The 25,381-nt window shown below is 35.9% G+C and overlaps 1 protein-coding gene and 1 long non-coding RNA gene across 9 annotated transcripts in view; one reads left to right on the top strand and one right to left on the bottom strand.

The window, feature by feature from the left end:
- The window catches only part of LOC149783130 (neo-calmodulin-like), a 183,435-nt gene that overhangs the window by 37,656 nt on the left and 120,398 nt on the right, over positions 1–25,381 (bottom strand). For 4 of the 8 annotated variants that reach the window (XM_089931363.1, XM_089931364.1, XM_089931365.1 and 1 more), the window contains 2 exons: positions 7,790–7,889; positions 2,004–2,147 (listed from right to left, as the gene is read on the bottom strand). In XM_089931363.1, the coding sequence (XP_089787489.1) occupies positions 2,004–2,147; positions 7,790–7,889 (244 nt within the window). Of the gene's footprint in view, positions 1–2,003; positions 2,148–7,789; positions 7,890–23,680; positions 23,757–25,381 lie in introns of those variants that run through there. The other 4 variants (XM_089931367.1, XM_089931362.1, XM_089931361.1 and 1 more) reach the window with 3 other exon arrangements.
- On the top strand, positions 81–12,673 carry LOC149783132 (uncharacterized). Its single transcript, XR_016413555.1, has 3 exons — positions 81–162; positions 10,916–11,010; positions 12,568–12,673. It is a non-coding gene; the product is annotated as an uncharacterized LOC149783132 (long non-coding RNA).

The following is a 25,381-nucleotide window of genomic DNA, read 5'->3' as shown; positions in this document are numbered from 1 at the left end:
GGTACAATGTTTTTGTTATATATTTGTTATTGTTGTTTGAATTTAGAACAACTATGTCAGCCACAGCAGAACACAAGAAGTTTTTTCTTTAAAGTAGTACTGATCGCGTGGACACCTTGACTGAGACGACAGGTCTGAGAGGACTAGACGGAGATAAGAAAGGTAAGGTTAGCAAAATAGCTAGTTTTCTCTGTCGCATGGGTGAAAATACGTAATATCAGTCCAGTGAACGTAACAAATGCAATGACGATATAACGATCGACATGCCGTCATGCAATAAAAATGGCACGTGTGTAGATAATGGCGGATAACTGTTGTATTTCCAATGTATTTTTACTATCATTGGCGGAAAGGCCGAACGTTGTTCTGATTGCTCTCGGAATCTTTGACTCTATCGTGCTGTAATGAACATGTATTTGATGCAATGTCATGATAAATGACAATGTCGACTATTTATATAAAAGCAAAAAAGTAAAACGAAACAAGTGTTTTAAAATGGGAATGGTTTGGTTTTTATGGTAGTAATTCAGTTAAATGTATCTATTTTATCGGCGACGCATGAAACCGCGGCAGTAAATTTACCATTTACGTTCCCAGAGTCTCAGAATAGAATGCTTTCATGTCATAATACACCTGAATATTTGTAATCATCGTAATATGTACCATCTCTTGAGGCAAATGCAGCCGTACATACTATCAGGTCTAATAGCAAACAGCATAACAATATTTTGTCGTCTGATAATGTGCCGCCAGATCGGGATTTACGTTGTGTGTTATACTGATTCTTCTTAACAGACTGAATAGACTCTGACCTGCCAGCGCATTATGCTGCAGCAGATAATTTGAGGTTAGACTTGGTTTATAAACGAGTACATACAATGCCTAGTACATGTTTACGCGCATTCTAATGAAGCATAGATATTTGCCTACAGATTAAATAAACCAGTCTGTCTAAATGCACACAATAAACATTCTGACTAAATGCACACAATAAACATCACAAGAATAGAAAATAGCTAAGAATAGAAAACACTTATACTAGAGAATATAAAACTAAATGAAAGTCAATGCACGTAATGATTTACTTTCAGATACACATCGACAAGCCGAGGCGACCACATAATTATGGGGTTGGGTAAACATGTCTTGGTCAGCTATTAATGTAGAACAAGCCATGCTAAGAGGCGAAATCCATGGCGGGGTGGGGGATATGTCCACACGCGGAAGAACGAATTGGAAACTTAAGCAAATAATTCATTATTATATTGGTCTTCACTTCTATCAACAGCTCTCAGTTCATGAAAATTACAATCGAGAACTGGTCTCACTGTAGGGAGATGACCGGAAGCAAGCTGCCTACATATGCCTGTATGGGTGATGGCAGAAGTGGAAAAGTTGACAAACAACTCATCCACCATTAATACTGGCCGCCATGTATAGCCTATATTGTGCTGAAAAATGGCGTTAAAACCCCATAACAACAACAACGACAAAAAACTCACGACTACCTTCTTTAAGAATAACATTTATCGCTACAGTCACTTTCCCTCGCAAGCAGTTATATATTTTTCAGTTTTCGTATATAAAAAATACCTTTACTATGAACACTACCAAGTTACACATGTAAATTCGCTACCGTAAGCTGTTCGCTTCACTTTGCAATGCAAGCAGCAGCATATTTGCTACATCGATATTAAGAAGGAGTTCAGGTACAAACAAAGAACTGAATATACATTTATGCAGGTATATATTTGGTCAAGTATATCCGAGCCATTACATACGAGTCTAGGTTCAAATATATATATATGAGTGTGTGTGTGTGTGTGTGTGTGTGTGTGTGTGGAACCGGCAGGTTTAAAGACCATGTAAGTTTTTAAAGATCACACGAAATAGGGTGTAAAAGTGTTTAACGGCTCAGCGCCAAATTCTTAAATTCTAAAAATAATGCCCAGTTTTCTTGTCTCTTTGTGTCGCGGAATTGTAAGTTATTATGAATATTGTACCGTTTTTATCCAAGGCTCTCATTGCTGTGTCCACCTCGCTCTGTTTTGGACTCATTCCTAAAAATCTCATGGCTTTTCCGAGTTCCGATGCTGAGATCGATTTGTCGTTATTCTTGTCAAAAAGCTGAAACAACTCTCGGATTTCTACAACAAAAGTGGAAAAAGAGATATCTGAATAAAAATATATATAAAAAATTTAAACTGCGGCATGATACTGCACATGCGTAGTAAACTTAAAAAAACGAACGTATGGCAAAATCTTAGCTGTCTACGGCTGATTTAGAGGAACCTAGAACTGATCGCTTTGTATTCATGCACAAATTATATTCCTTTACATTGAAAGAGAGTGCATTATGTAAAACAGTTTTTATGGTTAGGTGTGTCCTATATGAAGCAAAGAATACTGACTTTCTCAATATTATTTAATTCAGTATTATCCAAAGTAGACTGACTTTCTGCATACAATTTAACCCTATCTTAACAAAACTGGACTAGCTTTCTGAATATAATTTTGTCCTTTCTGATCGAAAGTAGACTAATTTTTGTAAACATATTTGTTGTCCTATCTGTACCAAAAGACTGACTTTCTGGCTCTAAGTGTGTCCTGTCTACACCAAAGAAGGCAGACTTCCTGAACATAATCATGACTGATCTGAACCAATGTAGACTGTCTGAATTATAATATTGACCGATCTGAACCAATATAGACGGACTGTCTGAATTATAATCTTGACCGATCTGAACCAATGTAGACAGACTTGTTGTTGTTGTTGTTGTAGTGTTTAACGCCATTTTTCAGCACACGATAGGCTATACATGGCGGCCAGTATTAATGGTGGAGGAAGAACCCTGAAAAACCCAGGGAAGAACCACCGACCCACGAGAAGCTACTGGCAGGCTTTCCCACGTACCCACGCTAGCCGAGCCTTGGACTCGAACCCACGCAGACAGAGGTGAGATGGCAGTGATCCGAAACGGAGAGCGCTTTAGACCACTCGGCCACTCGGGGCCCCCTGTAGACAGACTGTCTGAATTATAATCTTGACCGATCTGAGCCAATGTAGACAGACTGTCTGAATTATAATCTTGACCGATCTGAACCAATGTAGACGGACTGTCTAAATTATAATGTTGACCAATTTGAACCAATGTAGACAGACTGTTTGAATTATAATCTTGACCGATCTGAACCAATGTAGACAGATGTCTGAATTATAATCTTGACCGATCTGAACCAATGTAGACAGACTGTCTGAATTATAATCTTGACCGATCTGAACCAATGTAGACGGACTGTCTGAATTATAATCTTGACCGATCTGAACCAATGTAGACAGACTGTTTGAATTACAATGTTGACCGATCTGAACCAATGTAGACAGACTGTTTGAATTACAATGTTGACCAATCTGAACCAATGTAGACAGACTGTCTGAATTATAATGTTGACCGATCTGAACCAATGTAGACGGACTGTCTGAATTATAATGCTGACCGATCTGAACCAATGAACCAATGTAGACAGACTGTTTGAATTATAATATTGACCGATCTGAACCAATGTAGACGGACTGTCTGGATTATAATGTTGTCTATCTGAACCAATGTAGACGGACTGTCTAAATTATAATGTTGACCGATCTGAACCAATGTAGACGGACTGTCTGAATTATAATGCTGACCGATCTGAACCAATGAACCAATGTAGACAGACTGTTTGAATCATAATGTTGACAGATCTGAACCAATGTAGACAGACTGTCTGAATTATAATGTTGACCGATCTGAACCAATGTAGACAGACTGTCTGAATTATAATGCTGACCGATCTGAACCAATGAACCAATGTAGACAGACTGTTTGAATTATAATGTTGACCGATCTGAACCAATGTAGACAGTCTGAATTATAATGTTGACCGATCTGAACCAATGTAGACGGACTGTCTGAATTATAATGCTGACCGATCTGAACCAATGAACCAATGTAGACAGACTGTTTGAATTATAATGTTGACCGATCTAAACCAATATAGACGGACTGTCTGAATTATAATGTTGACCGATCTGAACCAATGTAGACGGACTGTCTGAATTATAATGTTGACCGATCTGAACCAATGTAGACGGACTGTCTGAATTATAATGTTGTCTATCTGAACCAATGTAGACGGACTGTCTGAATTATAATGTTGACCGATCTAAACCAATGTAGACGGACTGTCTGAATTATAATGTTGTCTATCTGAACCAATGTAGACGGACTGTCTAAATTATAATGTTGTCGCTCTTAACCAAAGAAGACTGATTTTCTGAACATAATTTTGAAACGTTTAACTTGTGGCATCACAGCTTCGATTGAATACATATATCTGCATTTTACGAAGTTTGTATTTAGTACTTTGTCATACTATCTGTTTGCTTCTACGGTTCTTCGTATGCCTTCTGGTGAGGAAAGTTTTCTGTGATAATACAGATAGAGCAGACACAGACACAGACAGACAGAGAGAGAGAGAGACACATAAAGGATGATCATATTACATTGAATCTTTATTTCCAATTTCGGAAATAACTCTTGAGCTTTGGTGTAAATAATTACACCAGATTACTGGTCCCTATTTTGCTTAATTACGAAAAATATCAGAGTTGTAAACATATTCAAGGCTCGCATTATCTTGCTTATATTATTGTGTCCAATAGCTAGATAGTCTTAGACATAGACATAGAAAAGCTGATGAAACATAGTTAAACTTTTAAATTGCATTTTTTAAATCTTTATAATCTTGAAAGCATCATTCCTGAAATGTGAACAAATAACTAAGCTTTACTCAGCGAGTGACTAAGAACTAGAAATAATACCACTGTATATCACCTTAATGCTTCGGAATGATCAGTTTCAAAAGGAAAACCGTTTCTCAGTCAAGCGAAATCTAACACGACTTCTTTAGATCTTTGCAGTAAGTACATAACTTTCATTCCTATTCTTTCCAATTTGAAACATATACCCTTATATTTTCACATGTGAAAAAGTATTGTTATATTTTCACATGTGAAAATATAAGATTTCCCGTCATATATATACTTATTGGCGAAATTGACATAATTTTGCATTTCTATACTTTCCCATTTGAAACATATATCCTTATATTTTCACACGTGAAAAAGTATTGTTATATTTTCACATATGAAAAAGTATCGTTATATTTTCACTTGTGAAAATATAAGATTTCCCATCATGCCATGCGACGATATACGGTGTCTAAATAGTTTATACCTGCAACCGCAAAACTGAGTACGTTGTGAACTAGAACAAATAAATAGAAACTTCCTTACATTTCAGACATGGCAAATAATGTTTGATAACGAATGTTGACCAGACAGCGTTCGCGTTTCTCAGAGGTTATTTCCGATTACTTCCTGACAATAACGATAAACCTGTTGTGATGCATTGCTGAATCGGACTTGAATTGTCTTCAGACAGGGTCAACTAGTTTACAAAATGACAAAAACGTAATTTACTGTGACAGATCAGATAAACACAATCATATCGCTTTCTGAAATCACGTTTTGTTATATGTTCAGGCTATGAAAGAGGTGAATCTAAGAATAAGGGGTGGGGAGATGGTGTTTTACTGAAAAATGAGTTTAATCTTGTACACTTCGAATCTGGAGCAAATTTGGTAAATAATAAAAAGAACGTTTTATTTTCCTGCGTCAATACCGGATATATTTCCAACCTGTTATACCAAAAGCTATTTAACTGTTGTACCACAAGCCACTCGATAAAATATGACGTGCTTGGTACCACACGAAGAAATATGTCCGGTATTAACATGGGAAAAGACTATATATGTCGCGAGTTAACATGTATCATTTATTCTTTATTCCAAAAGATGAAATATGTCCGGTATCGACTTAAGTTTCTTAAACTCTTATAAAGTTATTGTATCCAAGGAACAGGCATTTGTATATCCCATATAATATTTCTCCCACTTTCGATTTTAGTTTGAAATTCTTCAATTTGACAAACACAGGTTAATTCCTTAATTTAACTATCAAAATCAAGCGAAAAAGAACGCAATATCTCAACAAAGAAAACAAAGTTTCTACAATCATCCACAGATATGAAGAGTACTGCGATTGGCCTCAAAGAAAACAGTACAATACAAATCAGAGCGCAAACAGGCTACAATAATATTTCCCAATGCCTTTGCAGTTTACCGTATATATTCGCGTATAATGCCATATGCCGTATGTCTTGGCGTCTATATCAGATATATCCAACCAGATCTAGCGCCTCACAATGAGCCGGTAGGCCTAAGTACATGAAGTTTCTTACGACTAATCAATAGAAAACGAACAACATAGACCTTGATTTACTGGCGCATTATGCGACAACAGAAAATAATAATAATAATAATAATAATAATAATAATAATAATAATAATAATGAGGACTTTGTATAGCGCCTAATCTTTAGAAGCTCTAAGCGCTTTACAACATTAGACAACACCTATAAGATAAAAAGCATATAATGATATGATTACAAAACAAACACCATGAAATTAGAAAACATTAAAAAAAAAACATGCTGAGAATATGTAAGGTAGGAAATATTATTAGGTCTTTAAGTTTGTTCTTGCAGTCGAAATAAGTGAGTTTTGAGAGCACTCTTGAATGGGATCACTGTGTCTTTGTGTCTACGTTCAGTGGGCAAATCATTCCACGTTGCTGGACCCTGGTATGCAAAAGAACGCTGTCCATATCACTTTGTTTTCATAGTAGGAATAATGAGTATACGATTGGAGGAGCGTAAGTATCTCGCTGGTGTGTACACATGGGTGAGGTCGGATAGGTATGTTGGACGAGTCCGACAGTGAAACTTAGCACAGAGAACAAATTCTGTGATTGATTCTGGATCGAATGGATAGCCAGTGTAGGGTACAGAGCAGCGAGGAGGTGTGCTCTGATCGTGGTACTCTAAGTATGATCCGAGCAGCTGTGTTTTGAACATTTTGAAGTTTCTGCAGCAGATATTGAGATGAACCAGACATAATTTAGTTACAATAGTCCAGTCTTGAAAGTACTAATGAACACACAAGTATTTTAGTGGCATCAACTGAAAGATATTTGCGAATTGAGCTGATGCGTCTCAGCTCAAGATATGCAGCCTTGCATATGTTCATGACATGTTAGTGCAATGTGAGAGTACTGTCTAGAGTAACACCTAGGTTTCGTACTGATTGTGTGAATTTAATGTTGGTGTTGCTGATATTTATTGTTTGAGGTAAAGGATGTGAATGAGAAAGTCTTTGTGTTGTGATCAGAATGGCCTCAGTTTTATCATCATTCGTCTGCAGCTTGTTACATGTCATCCATGATTTCACATCAGAAATGCACCTCTCTACACCTTGGATGGTAGCATCAACTTTAGTTGTGTGGCAAGATTTGTATATTTGGGTGTCATCAGCGTACAACTGATGAGACAATGGATGATGATCTATGACACTTGAGAGCGATTGAGTGTACAGAATGAAGAGAACAGGTCCTAGAACAGACCCCTGTGGAACACCACAACATAATGTATATTGTTTGAAGATATGTTTGATACGAAAATTTGACAAATGGAACGGTCAATAATCTGTGGTAAAGGTGTCGAATTTTTAAATTCTAAATATCTTCACTAGGGGTGCATAAAACTAAAGTTCAAAAACTTAAAACCAAAAAAAAAAAAAAAAAAAAAGAGGCACGCACAACACCCAGATAAGTTCATTAAATTTAGCTTGCCTGCGTCGAACTTTGATTTCTCAGGACGGTCGGCGGGGTCTTGTTGAGCCTTACCTTGTTCAAGAGTTTTGTCCCCTTTACCCTTCTTTCCTTTGGAGGCCTGAATAATAATAATAATAATAATAATAATAATAATAATAATAATAATAATAATTATTATTATTATTATTATTATTATTATTATTATTATTAATGATGCTGTTATTACGACTACTACTACTACTACTACTACTACTACTAACAACAACAACAACAATAATAACGATAATAATAATAATAATAATAATAAGGCATTCAAATATTTTAAGAAGTGTATAGCTATGATTTGTACGGTACATACAGTTATGTTGTAAACAGTACACGCATATATGTGTATGAGTAATTCAAGTGCAATAATACAACATAGTTCGGTATTTAAGAGTATTTACCTTTTTTAAAATAATCATTATATAAACTCCAACACAATAACTTTGTTATTTTATTTGAACCCTAAAATAAAAAGAGATGCAAATTTTCATAGTGTTTATGTCTTTGCCGAGATATCATTTAAAGAAACAGTAAGCGTTGGCTTGGGGCAAGAGTAATGGGAAAAGGAGGGACAATTTTATGTTTTTAGGTGTCATCTTGTTACGTAATTATTTAGTGCTCAAAGAATAGGCTTCTGAGGATCAAGTTCACCTTTCGGTTTAATTTGTAAAGATAAATCGTGAAATGCCATTAAATACACCATACTGTTTTATATTCCCAAATTCAGTCGGAATATCATTTAACCATTTCAGTTAATTCGATAAATACAATGGGATGTAATAGTGTAATAGTAGGATTGCACACAGATTTGACGGTTTTTATTGGGGGTGGGGGTGATTCGCCTTCGGTGGATTGCACCACATATGTTGCCTCAGAAATGAATACTATTGCAATTTGTGGTTTTGTCTCCTTCTGCCACCATATTGTGTTATGTGTCCAAAAGTGGTTCGGACTATAGTTCTCATTTGCGGAGGATTACAAACGAAGATTGGTTCTCTGACTGACGGAAAGGGTCAGTGATGTTCCGATCGTAAGGCGTGCATCATCTCAGTTTCTTTTTCAGTAAATTGAGGTCAAACCCTAGAAACTCGGTAGTTTTTCAGATGTAACTTCTCTCCATTCTCTAGATTATACGACACATAATGTCTAATACATTTTAACACAGTGATGTTATATCTGTAATCGGGAATAACGTCTAGGATATGACAATACTTACCGTATTGATTCTAAACTAATGCGATATAGAATTAATACACTTATCATTGACCGATCCCCGGCCGAGTCATACCAAAAACATAAAAATGTTACTAACAGCTGACTCGCTTGGCGTTCAGCGTCAAGAGGTTAGTGTTAGGACTGGTCGGCCCGGTGTCAGGGTAATGTGACTGGGTGGGACATCATGATGCATGTCCGCGGCATGATGCCCCAGTGCTAGACGTCACTATAAACTGCCACATTGCAGACATCGTACACACACACAAGCAGACTCAGACACACATACATAGATACATGCATAGATACATAGATACATGCATGCATACATACATACATACATACATACATACAGTAGAAAAAATAATGTAGTGAAACCTCCATAAACCTGTTATTACTGGGACAAAAGAGAAATCGAAAATATCGAGATCGTGTTGGTTGCATTTGTATAGAAATGATATTGAAATTTGGTTTCACCATCGATGATCATTCCAAGTTTTTAAAAAAAAACAAACCTAATAATCGATGGAAATGATCAACCCATCAATTGTAATCAAACTCCATGCTTTGGGTTGGATGGATTTTCACTCATGTAAGATATATATATATATATATATATATATATATATATATATATATATATATATATATATATATATATATATATATATATATATATATATATATATATATATATATATATATATATATATATATATATATATATGTATGTATGTATGTATGTATGTATGTATGTATGTATGTATATATATATATATATATATATATATATATATATATATATATATATATATATATATATATATATATATATATATATATATATATATATATATATATATATATATATATATATATATATATATATATATACTTAGAGTACCAAGATCAGAGCACACGTCACCGCTGCTCTGTACCCTACACTGGCTATCCATTCGATCCAGAATCAATCACAGAATTTGTTCTCTGTGCTAAGTTTCACTGTCGGACTCGTCCAACATACCTATCCGACCTCACCCATGTGTACACACCAGCGAGATACTTACGCTCCTCCAATCGTATACTCATTATTCCCACTATGAAAACAAAGTGATATGGACAGCGTTCTTTTGCATACCAGGGTCCAGCAACGTGGAATGATTTGCCCACTGAACGTAGACACAAAGACACAGTGATCCCATTCAAGAGTGCTCTCAAAACTCACTTATTTCGACTGCAAGAACAAACTTAAAGACCTAATAATATTTCCTACCTTAAATATTCTCAGCATGTTTTTTTTTAATGTTTTCTAATTTCATGGTGTTTATTTTTGTAATCATATCATTATATGTTTTTTATCTTATAGGTGTTGTCTAATGTTGTAAAGCGCTTAGAGCTTCTAAAGATTAGGCGCTATATAAAGTCCTCATTATTATTATTATTATTATTATTATTATTATTATTATTATTATATGTATAGTATGTACGCTGTATCAACGACAGGTATACACTTTTCATTGAAAGGAGACAATGAAGGCGAGTTTACTTTTTACTTTTAATGACAAATTTATGCAGCGAGTGGTATATCATTGATACGGCGTAAATCTTATACATATTTATACCATATACAAGTTTTCATTTTATATGGGAGATAAAACTAACGGCCATAGACAGTGCACTTTGGGGAAGTGAACTGTTCACAACCCCTCGCATGTATATACGCTCAAACAGGAAGTTCTGTAGTAATTCATAATTTCCTGTACACTTCATTCATATTAATTGCTATATGTTTCCTTAAGCCATATTAAATTAAATGAAAACACAAGGCTCATAGTTAACATTCAAAGTATGTTTTAAATAATGTGCAATGAAACATTGAATTTGCAGCGTTCATTGTCATGGACAGTAACAGGAAGGCCATGTGCATCTTTAGCAACAGTACGATTCCAGCCAGAAACATCAAAATAATGAAGGAACAAAAGGTAAATAAACAATTTAACCCTAACTACATTTCATTGTTATCGTTTCTGTCCATGTTTCTCTATTCCTATAGACTGTCAGTGTCACTTTCAATAATTCTCCTACGTGTCCGCTGTGTGGGCCCTGTTTGAGAATTCGCCTGTTGAAAGAAGTTGACCCAATTAGGGATCTCGTTCACGTTTTGCGGGAGGTCATTACAAACATATTTTGTACGGTGATGTTTGATCCGCAGAATGGGTTGCTGATAATCTGATTCTGTTGAATATTACACGTTTGGGAACTTGATATACTGCAGTCTGCTGCTGTGCAGTTGGAAATTTCTTTGTTTTAGGGGTGGGGTTGACAGCATCATTCTTGGGTGGCTGGTGTTGCTCAGGTAATTCGAGTACGTCTGTTGTTCTTTGTCATTAATGTTTGAGTAGATGTTTATAGACTGTACAATATCAGTTGGGAGAATGTTTTTTGTCTCTTAACTTCTGAAATAGGTACTTACGGCTACTAGTGTTTATTAATTTCTTTCGTTCCGTAATATTTGCCTTTTCTATCATTTTTGTCATGATGCATTCAAGTTTGTTAATTCCAACGACTTGTTCCCTAAACCATTTTGGGTTTGTCAGTGAGACTGGCATAGAGATGGGCACAATATAGAAAGGATCTTCACGTTGCGTTGACAAAAGTCTGCAGGTCTTAGCTCAGCATACCGTTTGTAGATAGCAAGTGGATCTCTCTCTTTGTTGTTATTGTTTTCATACATCTTAGGATTATTATCCCTGATGTCCTTGACATTGTTTCCTGTTCTTGTTTTTGGCAGCCTTTCATTGCGTTCAATATACTCGAGGGCATTCACATCTCTCTTTAGTGTAACACATACACCCCATTTCAGATTGTAATGTTCAGTCACTCCCCTCAAACCAAAATCTTGTTAAACCACAATGTGTTAACAATGGCTTCGGGTGTTTCCATCCCCATTAGATTTTGTCCTATACAAGGCATGTATTTCTTCGTCTCTGATTGGTTGACTCCAATTGGGTTTATTTCCTTTTCCTTTAGATTTTAAATAATTTTGCTTAGCTCGAAGAGCTTCCCTTGTTAATGCAAAATTTGTGTCTGTTCTTCTCATTATTGTACTTGCATATTTCTTGATTTTAAGGTGACAATCAATGGAGCTGATGATGTTTCTTAAGCTGTTCGCTTCAAACTCATATCCATCTTTTCTCCTAACACTGAGTATAAAACCATCCAGGTGCTGATCCAATTCAGATGGGTGTATCTTGTGTAAATTTCGGAATGAAGTTTTTGACTGCAAGAATTCCGTCACTAGCCTTACAGCAAAATGTGTCTTTTTAAAGTGTTTGCATTCTGCTTACTTTCTATAAATTTAATCATATCATCAGGCTCATGGTGAACAAGCTGTCTTCCCTAACACAGTGATCATTTTCATTTACAAATGTATCAGCCATGTCTCTATCAAACTCTCCAATTAACTCACAGTTAGTAGATTAAATGTTGCTTCATCAACTTGCTACTTATCTAATGCCATTATTTTCTTTTTCCCACAGAGTTGCAGTGTTTGATTTTTACCAGAGGAAGAGACTGGAAACAATAGTGTTGACAGAGATGACAGCAGACGACACAGGGTGGAGCTCGATAATATTTATTTCCTGGATTTAGTATGGTTGTTTTTTGGTATAAAAATGTTAGTTTCTATAAAAATATTTTACATTAAAAACATTTCCTTGTTGTTTTCTCCTTTTTAAATGTAATATTCCAAGAATTTCATATCCATGTTTAGAGAGTATAATAGCTATAAAAGCATGATCATTATGTGTATTCATACGCCATGGGCAAATCACAATTTGATATAGCAATACTATTGGTATATCAAGTTGCTTTATACCAACACTTCAAACAACTGCGCGCAATGATAAACAACCCGACAAATACGCGCAAGACAGAAGCGCGCATGTATACAAAGATACGGTTGAGCGGGCAATAAAAATGGTTGATTGAGAAGACAATACAAAAATGTAAACAAGAAGTGTTTACATGGCTCCCGCTGTGTATATAATAATAAACATTATAAGTAAATAAACCAACATTGTTTACGAAATTTATGTTTTATTTATTTCATGCATTATATTGTATGAACATTTGTTCACACAATCTTAGGCGCGCATTTGTCGCTGCGAGCTTTTGACGGCGCGCATTTGTTTTGCGCGCTTTTATCGGGTCACCATATATATAACAAATCTGCGTTTATAGTAAGTGGCCTACGTTGACTGTAATCCATAACGAGACTAGTATTTTAATCCATAACGAGGCGATTATATTTCCCTGGCCATATGCATGGTAATAAATATAAACTTAATAATGAGTCGGAAACTACTTTTGTTTGCCTGGATAATATGTCAAGAGGATTGCCATTTACGTGTCATAAAAGATTTATATGCCATTATCACAAATGATACCTAGTATCGATCTTGATATTCAAGTAATAAAAAATGTCCAGTACCTTGGCTCTCGCTGTTTGAAAATAAGACTTATACATGATATATTTTGCTTTGAGTTGTGCCTTAAACTAAGTCTGTTTCATGTAATGTTTTCCTAAGTTGCAGAGACTGGTAGAGCGACCATTATTATAATGAACAATACAATACACACAGACCTAAAAAAAATATTTATTTTTCCAAAACTGTATATGAAAACTGAGTCACGCACATTGCCGTAAAAGGATCCCTAGTGATTCCCTTGTTAGCATACAAGACTCGTGACCAACAGTTTGCGGATTTAAACCTACAATCGGATTAACCCGGGTCGGCTGTCATTGTATGTTCTTGAGTTAGGCACTTTATTTCAGCTGTTTTGGCACTAAAATCCTATAAATCAAACCATATATTTGATCACGTGTACTTATGTTGATTTTATAATGTAGTTGTTGTTGTTGTTGTTTTAGGGTTTAACGCCATTTTTCAGCACAAGATAGGCTATACATGGCGGCCAGTATTAATGGTGGAGGAAGAACCCGGAAAAACCCCGGAAAGAACCACCGACCCACGAGAAGCTACTGGCAAGCTTTCTCACATAACCACATAAGCCGAATCCGAGACTCGAACCGACGCAGACAGAGGTGAGATGGCAGTGATCCGTAACGGTGGATTTTATAATGTAATGTATACAAAACATGCTACATAATAGATATGCTACATACTAAATATGATACAATCTTATGTCATGTGTTTAGGCTCGAATAAACAGTAATAAAAGAAAGAGTGAAAACAACAAGCGTTGAAAAGTTTAAAAAATAATTTATTTCCTTGGAGAAATACTGTAAAAATGAAGAAGAAAAAAAACTTACGGTTTTAAGAATCAAATCCAAAAGTAATCCAATAATAATCCACGAATTAAATTTTAGAAATCCTAGTAATGAAATGTTCTAATGAATTCAAGTTTGAATCCCGACGAAGAATCCAAGATGGAAGGCGATGACGTATAATGTATCATTTGTGATGTTGGAATGTCTACAGTTCTGTTATTCACGAACAATAATCCAGTTTTTGAACTAATGAAATGTCTGTGTCCGAGAATTCTGTATGAGCACTCAAAATTTCCGAGGAAAAAGAATTATCCTTTAAAAACCAAATACTTCGAATAAACATTAAAATGTAATTCCCCAAACTCGTCACAAACAAACAAACAAACAACTTGACATCAAGTGTTTTAAGCCCAGGCTGAGAAAAATCTATATAAACAATGATTATACAGTAACTCGAAACACAAAACAAATTCCCGGATGAGGGTCAGTTTTCCAGAACCCTCGAGAAGTATTTGCGTATGAAAGCACGTATGACCTTGACAAGAACCAACCATTTTAATCTAAGAATAAGATAAAAATAGACAGTTGTGTTGTTTACTTCTCTCAATGATTTCTGAATTAAGGTCGGGAACTAGGTCAGCATTAAGTGCTTACAAATGAACAGTCAAGGTCAAACTATTTTCTGAAAAAGTATCAAATTTCTTGTAAACAAAACTACATTACTTTGATATATAGTGAAATTACAAATAAATAGATTTTAAAACTTACAAATATTTCAATTAAATCAAATATAAATTAAATCAAATTTACATAACATACATAATAAATATTTAATAAATAACATTCTACTTCGGAACGTATACCAATAAGTGTAACGACGATGGTTTATACAAACAAAAAATAAATTGTTTTTAATAAAAATCAAATAAAAACAATACAAGCAAGCCATAATCCATATTAATGATAGCAGTGTTGTAATTCGTTTATAACTGCATGTATTGTACTGTCAGATGTCATTTGTATATTTTGACATTATTCTTAATTTTTGGAGAAGAATTCCGTAATATCAAAATTTCAGAATACCAATTGCAAAAAAGGACAGTGGTGGCTAGTTGAACATGGGCCAAGGTTACAGGAAAGATCATGATTTTTTTCTGTTACAATCAGGCAAATGTCCCTTTTCTGGTAAGTGGCTGGGTCCAGATGGGACACGGTTACATGATTTTTAATGTTACGCACAGGCTAATATCCAGTTTCCGGTTGGTATGAGTCAACATAGGCCAAGATTTTAGGAAAGCCCATGATTTTTGATTTGACACTACAATCTAATGTAATGTTTCCGGTAGGAGGATGTGTCAACATGGACAAAGATTACAGGAAAGATCATGTCTTTTAATGTTACACACAGGTTAATATGCTGGGTCCGGTAGGTGAATGGGTCATGGACTGAAGTTACAGGAACGATTATGACTTAATATTAGACACAGTCTAATGTCCTCTTTCTCAAAGGATTATGGACGTACATGGATTAAGAATGCATGACAGATCATCACTTTTAATGTTACATACGGGATAATATCGTGTTTCCGATAAGTGAATGAATCAAGGACAAATGTTACAGGACAAATAATGAATTGCATCGTTACAAATGGAAAAATGTCCTTTTCCGGAAGGTGAAAAAATTTGGAATACCAAATTTTAGTGTCCCTCGTTATAAAATGCTTTTTCATGCCTAAGTCATACAACTGTTCAGAATTGTTTCCCCCCCCCACCCCATCATGAAAATACTTTTTGCGATGCTTTACATGCCACTGTTTACAGTCCAGACATAAAATCTGAAAATGGAAGGGACAAGTATCAAATAAATTGCTTCATATTAATTTTTAATTAAATTCATTTGGAATAACATTAATATCTGATTGGCAATGGTAACGTAAGATCTGAGTGGCAATGATAACGTAATATCATTGGCAATGATAACGTAATATCATAATGGAGGACAGACCTTTTGATAGGTATTTGTGTTCTGTCGCCAACTAGTCCCAATGGGTATAGTAAATGAATAGGCAAATATATGGTACCATTGTTTGATCTGGCTGTTCCAGCATCGAATATTAATAGAAATATTGCCATTTGTGCAGTTTGTGTGAATCATACGGCATGTAGATTAAGTTATATTTGCTATTTACGAAAATTACAGATGCAAACCGTAGCATTCTCGTAAAACGGATCATATTTAACATATTTCCTTACAGATCGAGAAACAAAATTCAGAATTGGACGATGAATTTGATAGATGTACATATCATACTAGATCTAATTTTGGCATACATTCTTAGTTCTTTCTGTACAGACATTTTGGACAGAAAAGCAACATATGCTCATCTGAAGATATGTATAGTGTGTGTGTGTATATGTGTGTGTTCTTGCAGTTGAAAGTACAAAATCTGTTTTAAAATATCAGCTTAATTTTTTAAGAACACATTTTATTTCGGTTTAAGTTATATTTAAACAACCATTAAGAGAAGAACAACCGAACATGTAAATGCATTTTTCGCACCTTTCACAACAATGAATGAAAAGGATACTGAGGGTGATAACCTATGTCTAAAATTTCTCCTAGAAACATATTTTTTTTAAACTTTACTTTTTAGAGGCAATTAGACGTGAGATTCTTATTCTACAAATCAAGTGATGATGGCAGAGCTTGCGCACATTGACTTTGACATTGCCCTATGACCTTGTTGTTTCCGTTGACATTGCGCTATGACCTTGTTGTTTCCGTTTAGAAGACGTATCGAGATGAACAATGAGATTTGCAAGTCTGAAACTCATACACAGTAGACTGGTGTCATGAACCATCTTTGGCAGGGTAATAAAGACCTGGCGAAGCTAAAGTTAAATTTTATCATACATTTACAGACCGCTCCGGAGGCCTAGTGGCTTGAGCGTCCGCCTCGGATGAGGGAGGTCGCGGGTTAGAACTCCGGCCGAGTCAAACCAAACACTTATAAAATGGTACCAACAGCTTGCTCGCTAGGTGCTCAGCATTAAGAGGATAGCCAGGGGCCCACCGCCATCACAAGTGAACTACTGGTGAATATTTTCTAGGTTACACAAATCCTGCCCGCGACTATGAGGTAGGAGATATGAACAATGCATCAGAAAGCGCTCTACGATAAAGGGTTCGTTGCAAGAAACGCGCTCAGTTGGGTATTCACCCTTTGATATGTAGGAGTGAATTATATAAGTATGACCAGTTCTAATTCTTGTAATTAATACCTTGTCCTTACGAACAATTATGTAGGAAGGATGCCATTCGCTTAGGAGGGTCTGACTACATCGAGCTTGTTGTTGATAGCATTACTCCATGATGCCTGCCACTTACTAAAAATGAATATTTTGATTCCTGGTCTAAAATCAGTGTTGGTAATTTAAAACCAGAAGGTTGAATATATTTGACTAATTTGTCTGCGCGGTCTGCTTTTCGTTACTTTCAATACCGACATGACTAACTAGTCACAGGAGCATCGTATATTGCGAGAGATACACAGCTCGATGTGAAAGTGTCGGTTAGTACTGGGTTTTGCAACTTCCTGTTGTGGCGTGACTACAAAATTAATAGTAGTTCGGATGTTTGTTGTTTTTATATATTTTAAGCTCATTTGCTCTGATGTCTGCTGAACATATCGATGCACCATCAGACAAACACAATTTTGTCGAGTGATTGTCACTAATGAGTATGTAGTATTCCTTTCGCCAACCTCTGAGTTGTCAGTATACATTGTTGTGTTGTTCTTAAATTTGTAGTCAAGTTTCTTATCAGAGTTATGAACAATGGACGGATTCCTCTCGGATTTTGTTTAATGCAAAGATAAAAGCAGTGTGGGTTGTTTTAGAAGCCAAGTATGTGTAACAGAAAAGTCAGAACATGCTCTGTCCTCTTAAATGTCTGGGCGTTGGATGATTGTTAAATTTTATCAATGCTTTTCGGCGTTGTCTAATGGCTTTCCAACGATTGTCAGTGAATCACAGCAGTTTGGTTCTTTTGGGAGTTTTGTGAGGACAAATGAATTATTCTTCTACAATCTCAAATAAAATATTGAACAGGATCATTATAAGTTAGAAAGATATGCCGGTTAAGTCTAGTTTTGCAAAGTGTTTCAAACTTAGCCAATCGACCTTCTTTAATTTTCAGTGTAAATTTGGCTCATCGCTGGAATAGTAGATATTTTTTTTGGGTGGGTGGGTGGGGAAGACTTGCAGATGTTTTTTTGGGGGGTGGGTGGGGAAGACTTGTAAGAGGTGAAGGTCTTCAGCGACCATTATATCATAATCCAATATTAACTAAGGAGAACAGATTGTCAGATCTATACACGCACATGCACCAGTTCGCAAATGTAAATTCATCGGAGACTTTGTGTTGTATAACCGAATCATGTCTGGAAATGTAATCTACTTTTTTGCCCCTGTCATGTATGTACTTTGATCCCCATAAATATTATGGCCATTGAGATCACAGAGTATAATACATAGGGTAAACCGCTGTGGAACGAGTTTTTTTTAAAAATTCATTTGGTTGCAAGTTGGTGTTTGGTGGCACATAAATGAACGTAATTACTCGATGGAGGTTGACACTTGCATAACTGGCTTGCAAATTTGCGTTTATAAGGGTTCACAACAACGGAAGCTCACCCTGGGGTATCCTCGCTAGCCAAGGTTCCGATAACCCTATATACACCTTGGAAAATCAAGCAGATAGTTGTGTTTCGGGTCTGTGAATTTCATTAGATTCGGCAGCAAGAGAACCGCATCTAATCAAAATTACGTTGTTCAAATTTGAACACTTCCGACGTAATCGAGACAAGGGGTGAACACAACCTGAATGGACTGATAACTAAGCACTTTTGCACTGTCGTTCCGTGTTTGAACAAATACCTTTCACTCAAACATACATGTAATGGATTCCCGCTTGTACTTTCGATGGTAAACTTACAAAGTATTCTTTATATATCAACTGCCATCACCGTTTTCGGCAAATGTACAGTGCACCTCACTATTGGTTAGTTAGATTTACATACAAAATTTTATATAAACAAAACTGAAAAGAACTATTGCAACGTAAAGCTGTTTTAGGGGGTGGAGGTGTTACCTATAACGGGGACAGAGGTGGAGTGGCTAATTCTGCATTATCGTCCAGGTCAGCTGACAGAAATTGCCTGTATTTAACAGGTACACGCATCGCCGTGAGGTCCTTGTTTAAGAAAAATATTTATTAATAGTACAAACACCAAAGCGTAATCTACCACAAAGCATAATGCAGCTCAAATATATCCCAAGCAGTAGTAATTTTGTTAAATCTCGGATTGTCATAATCATCTGACGATAAACTTTTTCTGGTGCGATTACCATGAAACGTCCGGAGTATGTAGGACACGCATGTGCAACTTACGGTCTGCGCAGCGGCGTAGCTAACATATTCCAAGAGTATGCAAAGCATATGGGCCCACAAATTATCTTTGTAAACTATATATCAGACAGAGGCCCATCGATAAGCATTGCATAAGGGTCAACATATCCTCGCAACGCTAATGGGTCTACGGGCCCGTCTCATCAGCTGGTTTACATTGTTAAGTATAGCTATAATAATAGTTTGCCCAGCCCATCGCCCTGTAACAAGTTGCACATCCTTGCATTAAAGTAACAGCGGGAAAAAAAATCTGAAAAATGCAGAACTTCTGTTTTGGTAATAACGGATCTAAATCCTTGCTGATAAGTATACATCAACACAAAGTATGTGTTTTTTATGTTTAGAAAAATAATGTCCTTTTCCAATATGTATACAGGTGGATGGTAAACAGACACACATAACATACGTTTATTTTATTACAATAATGTTCATTTTCAATATGTATGTATGTTTATATATATATATATATATATATATATATATATATATATATATATATATATATATATATATATATATATATATATATATATATATATATATATATCAGATGCAGAGGAAATATTTGATTAAGACAATGTTTTTATGTAACAATCTCGGCACGAGTGAAGCTGGTTAAAGGCAGGTATATATGTACAAGTTTTGGATAAGATGTTCAAATATTTGCTTTGAAATTTCATGTAAGTATGGAAATTAGTGTCATTCTGACTTCAACAAATCTATACAGAATCGCAAAGAAGCTAGAATATTGGATGAACTAAGATGTCAAATATGCTCAAACGGAATGCGCCTTTTCTCGTTTTATAGAACCCAAGAATAATGGATATTATGTTTCTGTGCTTGCGAAGTGAGTTACAACTATTTTGTCTTGAACAAACAACGTATCGTTTATTATTATCGTCATTATTATTATTATTATTATTATTATTATTATTATTATTTTTAAGCCATTGTATCTTAGCTAGACACGCCAAATGGTATATTCTCTCCCCCGCATCTGACTAGCAGAAATTAAAATACAATATTTCAACATAAATAGTACACAAATACAATTCCCTACAAAATTTTAAATACTACACCTTACATAAAATTTCAAACACAGCACTGCAGCAAAAACTTTGGTTTTTATGACAACGCTGAATAAATGATACCAGTGTTTCACATTTGCTATGCAGGTCACGAAACAACCATCATTAAAACAAAAAAAAAAAAACAAAAAAAAAAAAAAAAAAAAAACAAAACAACAACAACAAAGAGACCAACCGCTTGTTCCATTTGATCTGCATGACACGAGGTAAATATAATCATACTTTTCGTAATTTCCGTTCATTTTGTGATTTTTCACTAGTCTCTCATAGGAAAATGTACCAACAGATGTATGTGTGAGGGAGATTGTGCTCTTTCGTAAATATAATAACTCGAGCTTGTGGCGGATGCTTGCTCGCTTTAGTGCCCCGTAAATTAGGTTCTTGGCGATTTAATACGAAAGGATGTATCTGCATTTACTTTTCCAAGTTGCAGAGACATGAAACAATTAGGCTAATGGGAAAGACAAAAACACTGAAATTAACTCCCCCTGGTGAATACGCTATCTGCTCAATTTTTAGGATGCACTACTTTCGTGAGACGAATGCTTTGAGTGTTTAACCACAGGAAGCAAACCTTGCTATGTTAGTATCTAAACCGATTTAAAACAAAAAAGAAACACATTTCCATACTATGTTTGACAAAAGTGCGTTCTTTCTTTTTTTATGTCTTTCTTGTGTGTGTGTGTGTGTGTGTGTATGTGTGAAATAAAACTGACGTTTCCTACATCAGAGAGAGAGAGAGAGAGAGGATGAGAGAGAGGACGAGAGAGAGAGAGAGAGAGTACGATACAGAGAGAGGAAGAGAGAGAGAGAGAAGAAGTTGATGATGATGACGATGATGAACAAGAAGGAGATTAAGAAGAAGAAGGGGGTGGGGCAGTTGACCAATGTTTTGTTGTTGCTGTTAGTGTGTCAGGCAAAGTTTCAAGTTACATTTAATTACGCATATTTGTTTTAACCCTGCAGCACAGATAAGGTATACCTACTATGAAGCAGAGTTGGTGCAATTGTTGTATCATACCCACCCACCACACAAATGTCTCATTTAAAAAGCTTTATTTAAAACACTAAATGTGATACGACACCCAAAATTATGGCATTACTAATTGTTGAAATGACTTTAGGACTTACAAATAGACCTATTTTGAAACCTTCTACTTTGAAAAGTGAAAACTGTATTTATTTGAACGAAATTGTCTGACTCTGTGTCAGTGTGTGTGCGATTAGGATTTTTAACGTAGCTTTAATAATATTTCAGTCATATCTCTACGATGTCTGCATTGTGACAGTTTATAGTGATAAAAGCACTGGGGCATCATGCCATAGACATGTAGCATGATGTCCCACCCAGTCACATTATCCTGACACCAGGCCCACCAGTCCTAACACTAACCTCTTAATGCTGAGCGCCAAGCGAGGCATCTGTTAGTACCATTTTTGTAAGTCTTTGGTATGACTCGGCCGGGGATCGAACCCATGAACCCCGCATCCAAGGCGGACGCTCTAACTACTAGGCCACCAGAGCGGTCTCTCTGGGTCAATGAAGTATAGAATTATGATACATATGAAGTTCGTAACAGTCCTCAACATGGTTTGGCATATATATTTCTCCTGTAAAGTTAGAATTACCCCACCCCTGAAACCGTGAAAAATGTCCAATTATGTAGTTTAGCAATACCCCGATTACGCTAAGCGACTGGATATGACTTTGTGTGTGTTCAGAGGCACATGTGTACGAAAAGCGTTTTCCCATGTAAAGGTTCTATGTCACTGGTAAATCAGGTTTGTTATAAATATAATTTTGAGACAAAAATGGCAGTATAATCAAATGATAAAAAGCAGACAAAAGAATATTGATTATCTCTCGTATTTATTAAACTGCCTTAAACAGACAGCTCCGATGGCCTAATGGCTAGAGCGTCCGCCTCGGATGCGGTAGGTCGTGGGTTCGATTCCCGGCCGAGTCATACCAAAGATTTACAAAGCTGGTACTAACATCTGCGGCATGATGCCCAAGTGCTAGACATCACCATAAGCTGTCACACTGCAAACATCGTTGAGATATGACTGAAAATTTGTAAAAGCTGCGTTAAAAATCCAAATCATAAATCACTGTCTTAAACAGTTCTATGTAATCTGGAGATTGCTGAAGGAATTATCCAAGGAGTTGGTCTTTGGTGGGAAATCAAGCTGTGCATTCCATAACATGGTAATCATATCCCGTAAGGTTCGGACTAAACGGGAAAATGCTAATATTAATGTGGGGAATTATATACATATCTGAAAAAAAGCTTTCACAATGCATACAAGAACCACTGATGAAAATGTAGTCTCCACACCATTGTCCTCAAACAATGCAACACAGTATTTTCTCTGCATAAACGTGCATCAGTTGTTAATAGAAATTTCAATTACGAAAAGTTTGCCTCTTTTATCTAAACATACAACATATGGATGGATGCCTTGTGGAATAATAAAAGTAAAATCAGATACACGACACGTTTCTTACCGAAAGCCACATGCTAGCAACTTTTGTACCCTAAAAGGGATTTAAAGAAATGGCGATAGGTAGAAATTGGGTAAATTAAGAACTCTGAATAAAGTTAACGAGGATTGCCGTACTTAAGCGCACGCTCTCAGCTGCCTACTGAAATTTCAGACTTTGAGAAAACCATTCATTTGGCCTTGATTTGTGGAAATTCCCTAATCGTTTCTTTATTGCGTGATATAGAGCAGAGTTTGCAAATCAGAGCTAACCTTCCGGTTTCTAAGTGCTCGCGGGTACATTGCTTATCACTAACCTTGTTCCCTTTGGAAGCACTGCAACAACTCATGGTTCCACAATGAATTTTTCTCCTGCGCAGATGACATTGAATGATAACACCTTTCCGTTGTAGGACCAGCTAATACTGATTGCAAATGTGTATCGCATGTTATCTTATACGACACTTTGCTTTGAGGATGGCATTAAATTTAATGGTAATTTATCCGTAATAGACAATAAAACTTTCATCAGATCCAATTTAGATCTGCATGCTAACATCCCAAATGGAACGTCGCCTGCTGGGACTTGCCAATACATACAATATGGACCAGCAGCATTTATTTCTATTAATCTAGTTTATTGCATACTGTCATAATTGATGTTGAAATAAAAAGCGGCTAAAGCCCGGACAATATTGTCTGGGGACGCAAGCTAGTTTTGATGATGACGAAGATAATATTAGCTGCAGTGCAATTATATATTTGGCCTCGAAAAAAAGGCATGGCTTGCACGTGAACTTTGTGTCACTCTGCACTAATTATTGTCAATCCACGATTTTCGGGATGTTTGGATTTTATCCCTTTAAAATGGGGAATAGCCTCTTCCTGTTTAATGTACAATGGATTAGACGAAAGTGTCGTTGAATTGCATCCTCGTTATTATATATAGTTAGAGCGTCTGCCTCGAATGCGGGAGGTCGCGGGTTCATGCCAAAGACTTATAAAAATGCTTAGAACAGCTGCCTTGATAGACGCTAAGCTGTGTCAGTATAATGTGACTGGGTGGGGCATGACGCTAAATGTCTGCAGCATGATGCCCCAGTGCTTGTCATCACTATAAAGTACCACACTGCAGACATTTTAGCGATATGACTGAAAAAAATGTTAAAGCTTCGTAATAATAATAATAATAATAATAAACTATCTTTAACGAGGATAACACATTTGGTCATGGCTGACCCATCTGCCATGTGGTCCTCAGTTTTTGTAATAAAATAATAAAAATAGAAGTTCATGCACATAACCATGTATCGTCGCATAAATCCAACACACACACACACACACACACACACACGTACACACACACATACACACGCACACACACATGTGTAAGGATGCATATTAATGTCGATCTATAAAAAGCACATTAATTTGGGCAAGAGAACAATTAATTAGAGTTATGGGGACAGATGCGAGTTAAATCGATATAATGCAATGATTTTTAATATCTGTGTCGTGAGAGGAAGTGAGTCTTAATTAAGTCTTCGTTTATGTAACAGTCAGACAGACTGGAAGAAAAAGTCAACCTCGATCAATTTGTATCGAAAATGTTAGATTGAGATTGTCCAGAATCAGTTATTTGGAAATCTAGAAGTCAGGTTGTCCTCAATTTTTGCGCCTTTTTTTAATGGCGGTATATATATATTTAATCGTGATTGGTTACGCTAAATAATAGGCGTTTTCCCCACAAGCAATTTCTTGATTTTAATATGCCCCATCGCAAAGGTTAGTCAGTCTACATCTTCCTGCAAGAGGAAATAATATAAAAGATTTCGAGATTGAATTTAGAGAAAATTTTCTCGTAAAACATTTATCCAAGGGACCGGATGCATGGATAGTCGATATACACAGATATGGCGCTAGAAGCGAGTAAATCTTGAAAGCACAATATATTTGCGCCAGTCTCATGTAATTCGTTGATACCAATATAATGATTTGCTTGAATGTATTTGCTTATA

The sequence above is a fragment of the Sinohyriopsis cumingii genome, chromosome 14 (assembly GCF_028554795.1).
Source record: "Sinohyriopsis cumingii isolate HCF-2022 chromosome 14, ASM2855479v2, whole genome shotgun sequence".
In the NCBI taxonomy this organism is placed as follows: Eukaryota; Metazoa; Mollusca; class Bivalvia; order Unionida; family Unionidae; genus Sinohyriopsis; species Sinohyriopsis cumingii.
The sequence above is the reverse complement of the archived record's forward strand: the minus strand, read 5'-3'. Positions and strand labels throughout refer to the sequence as shown.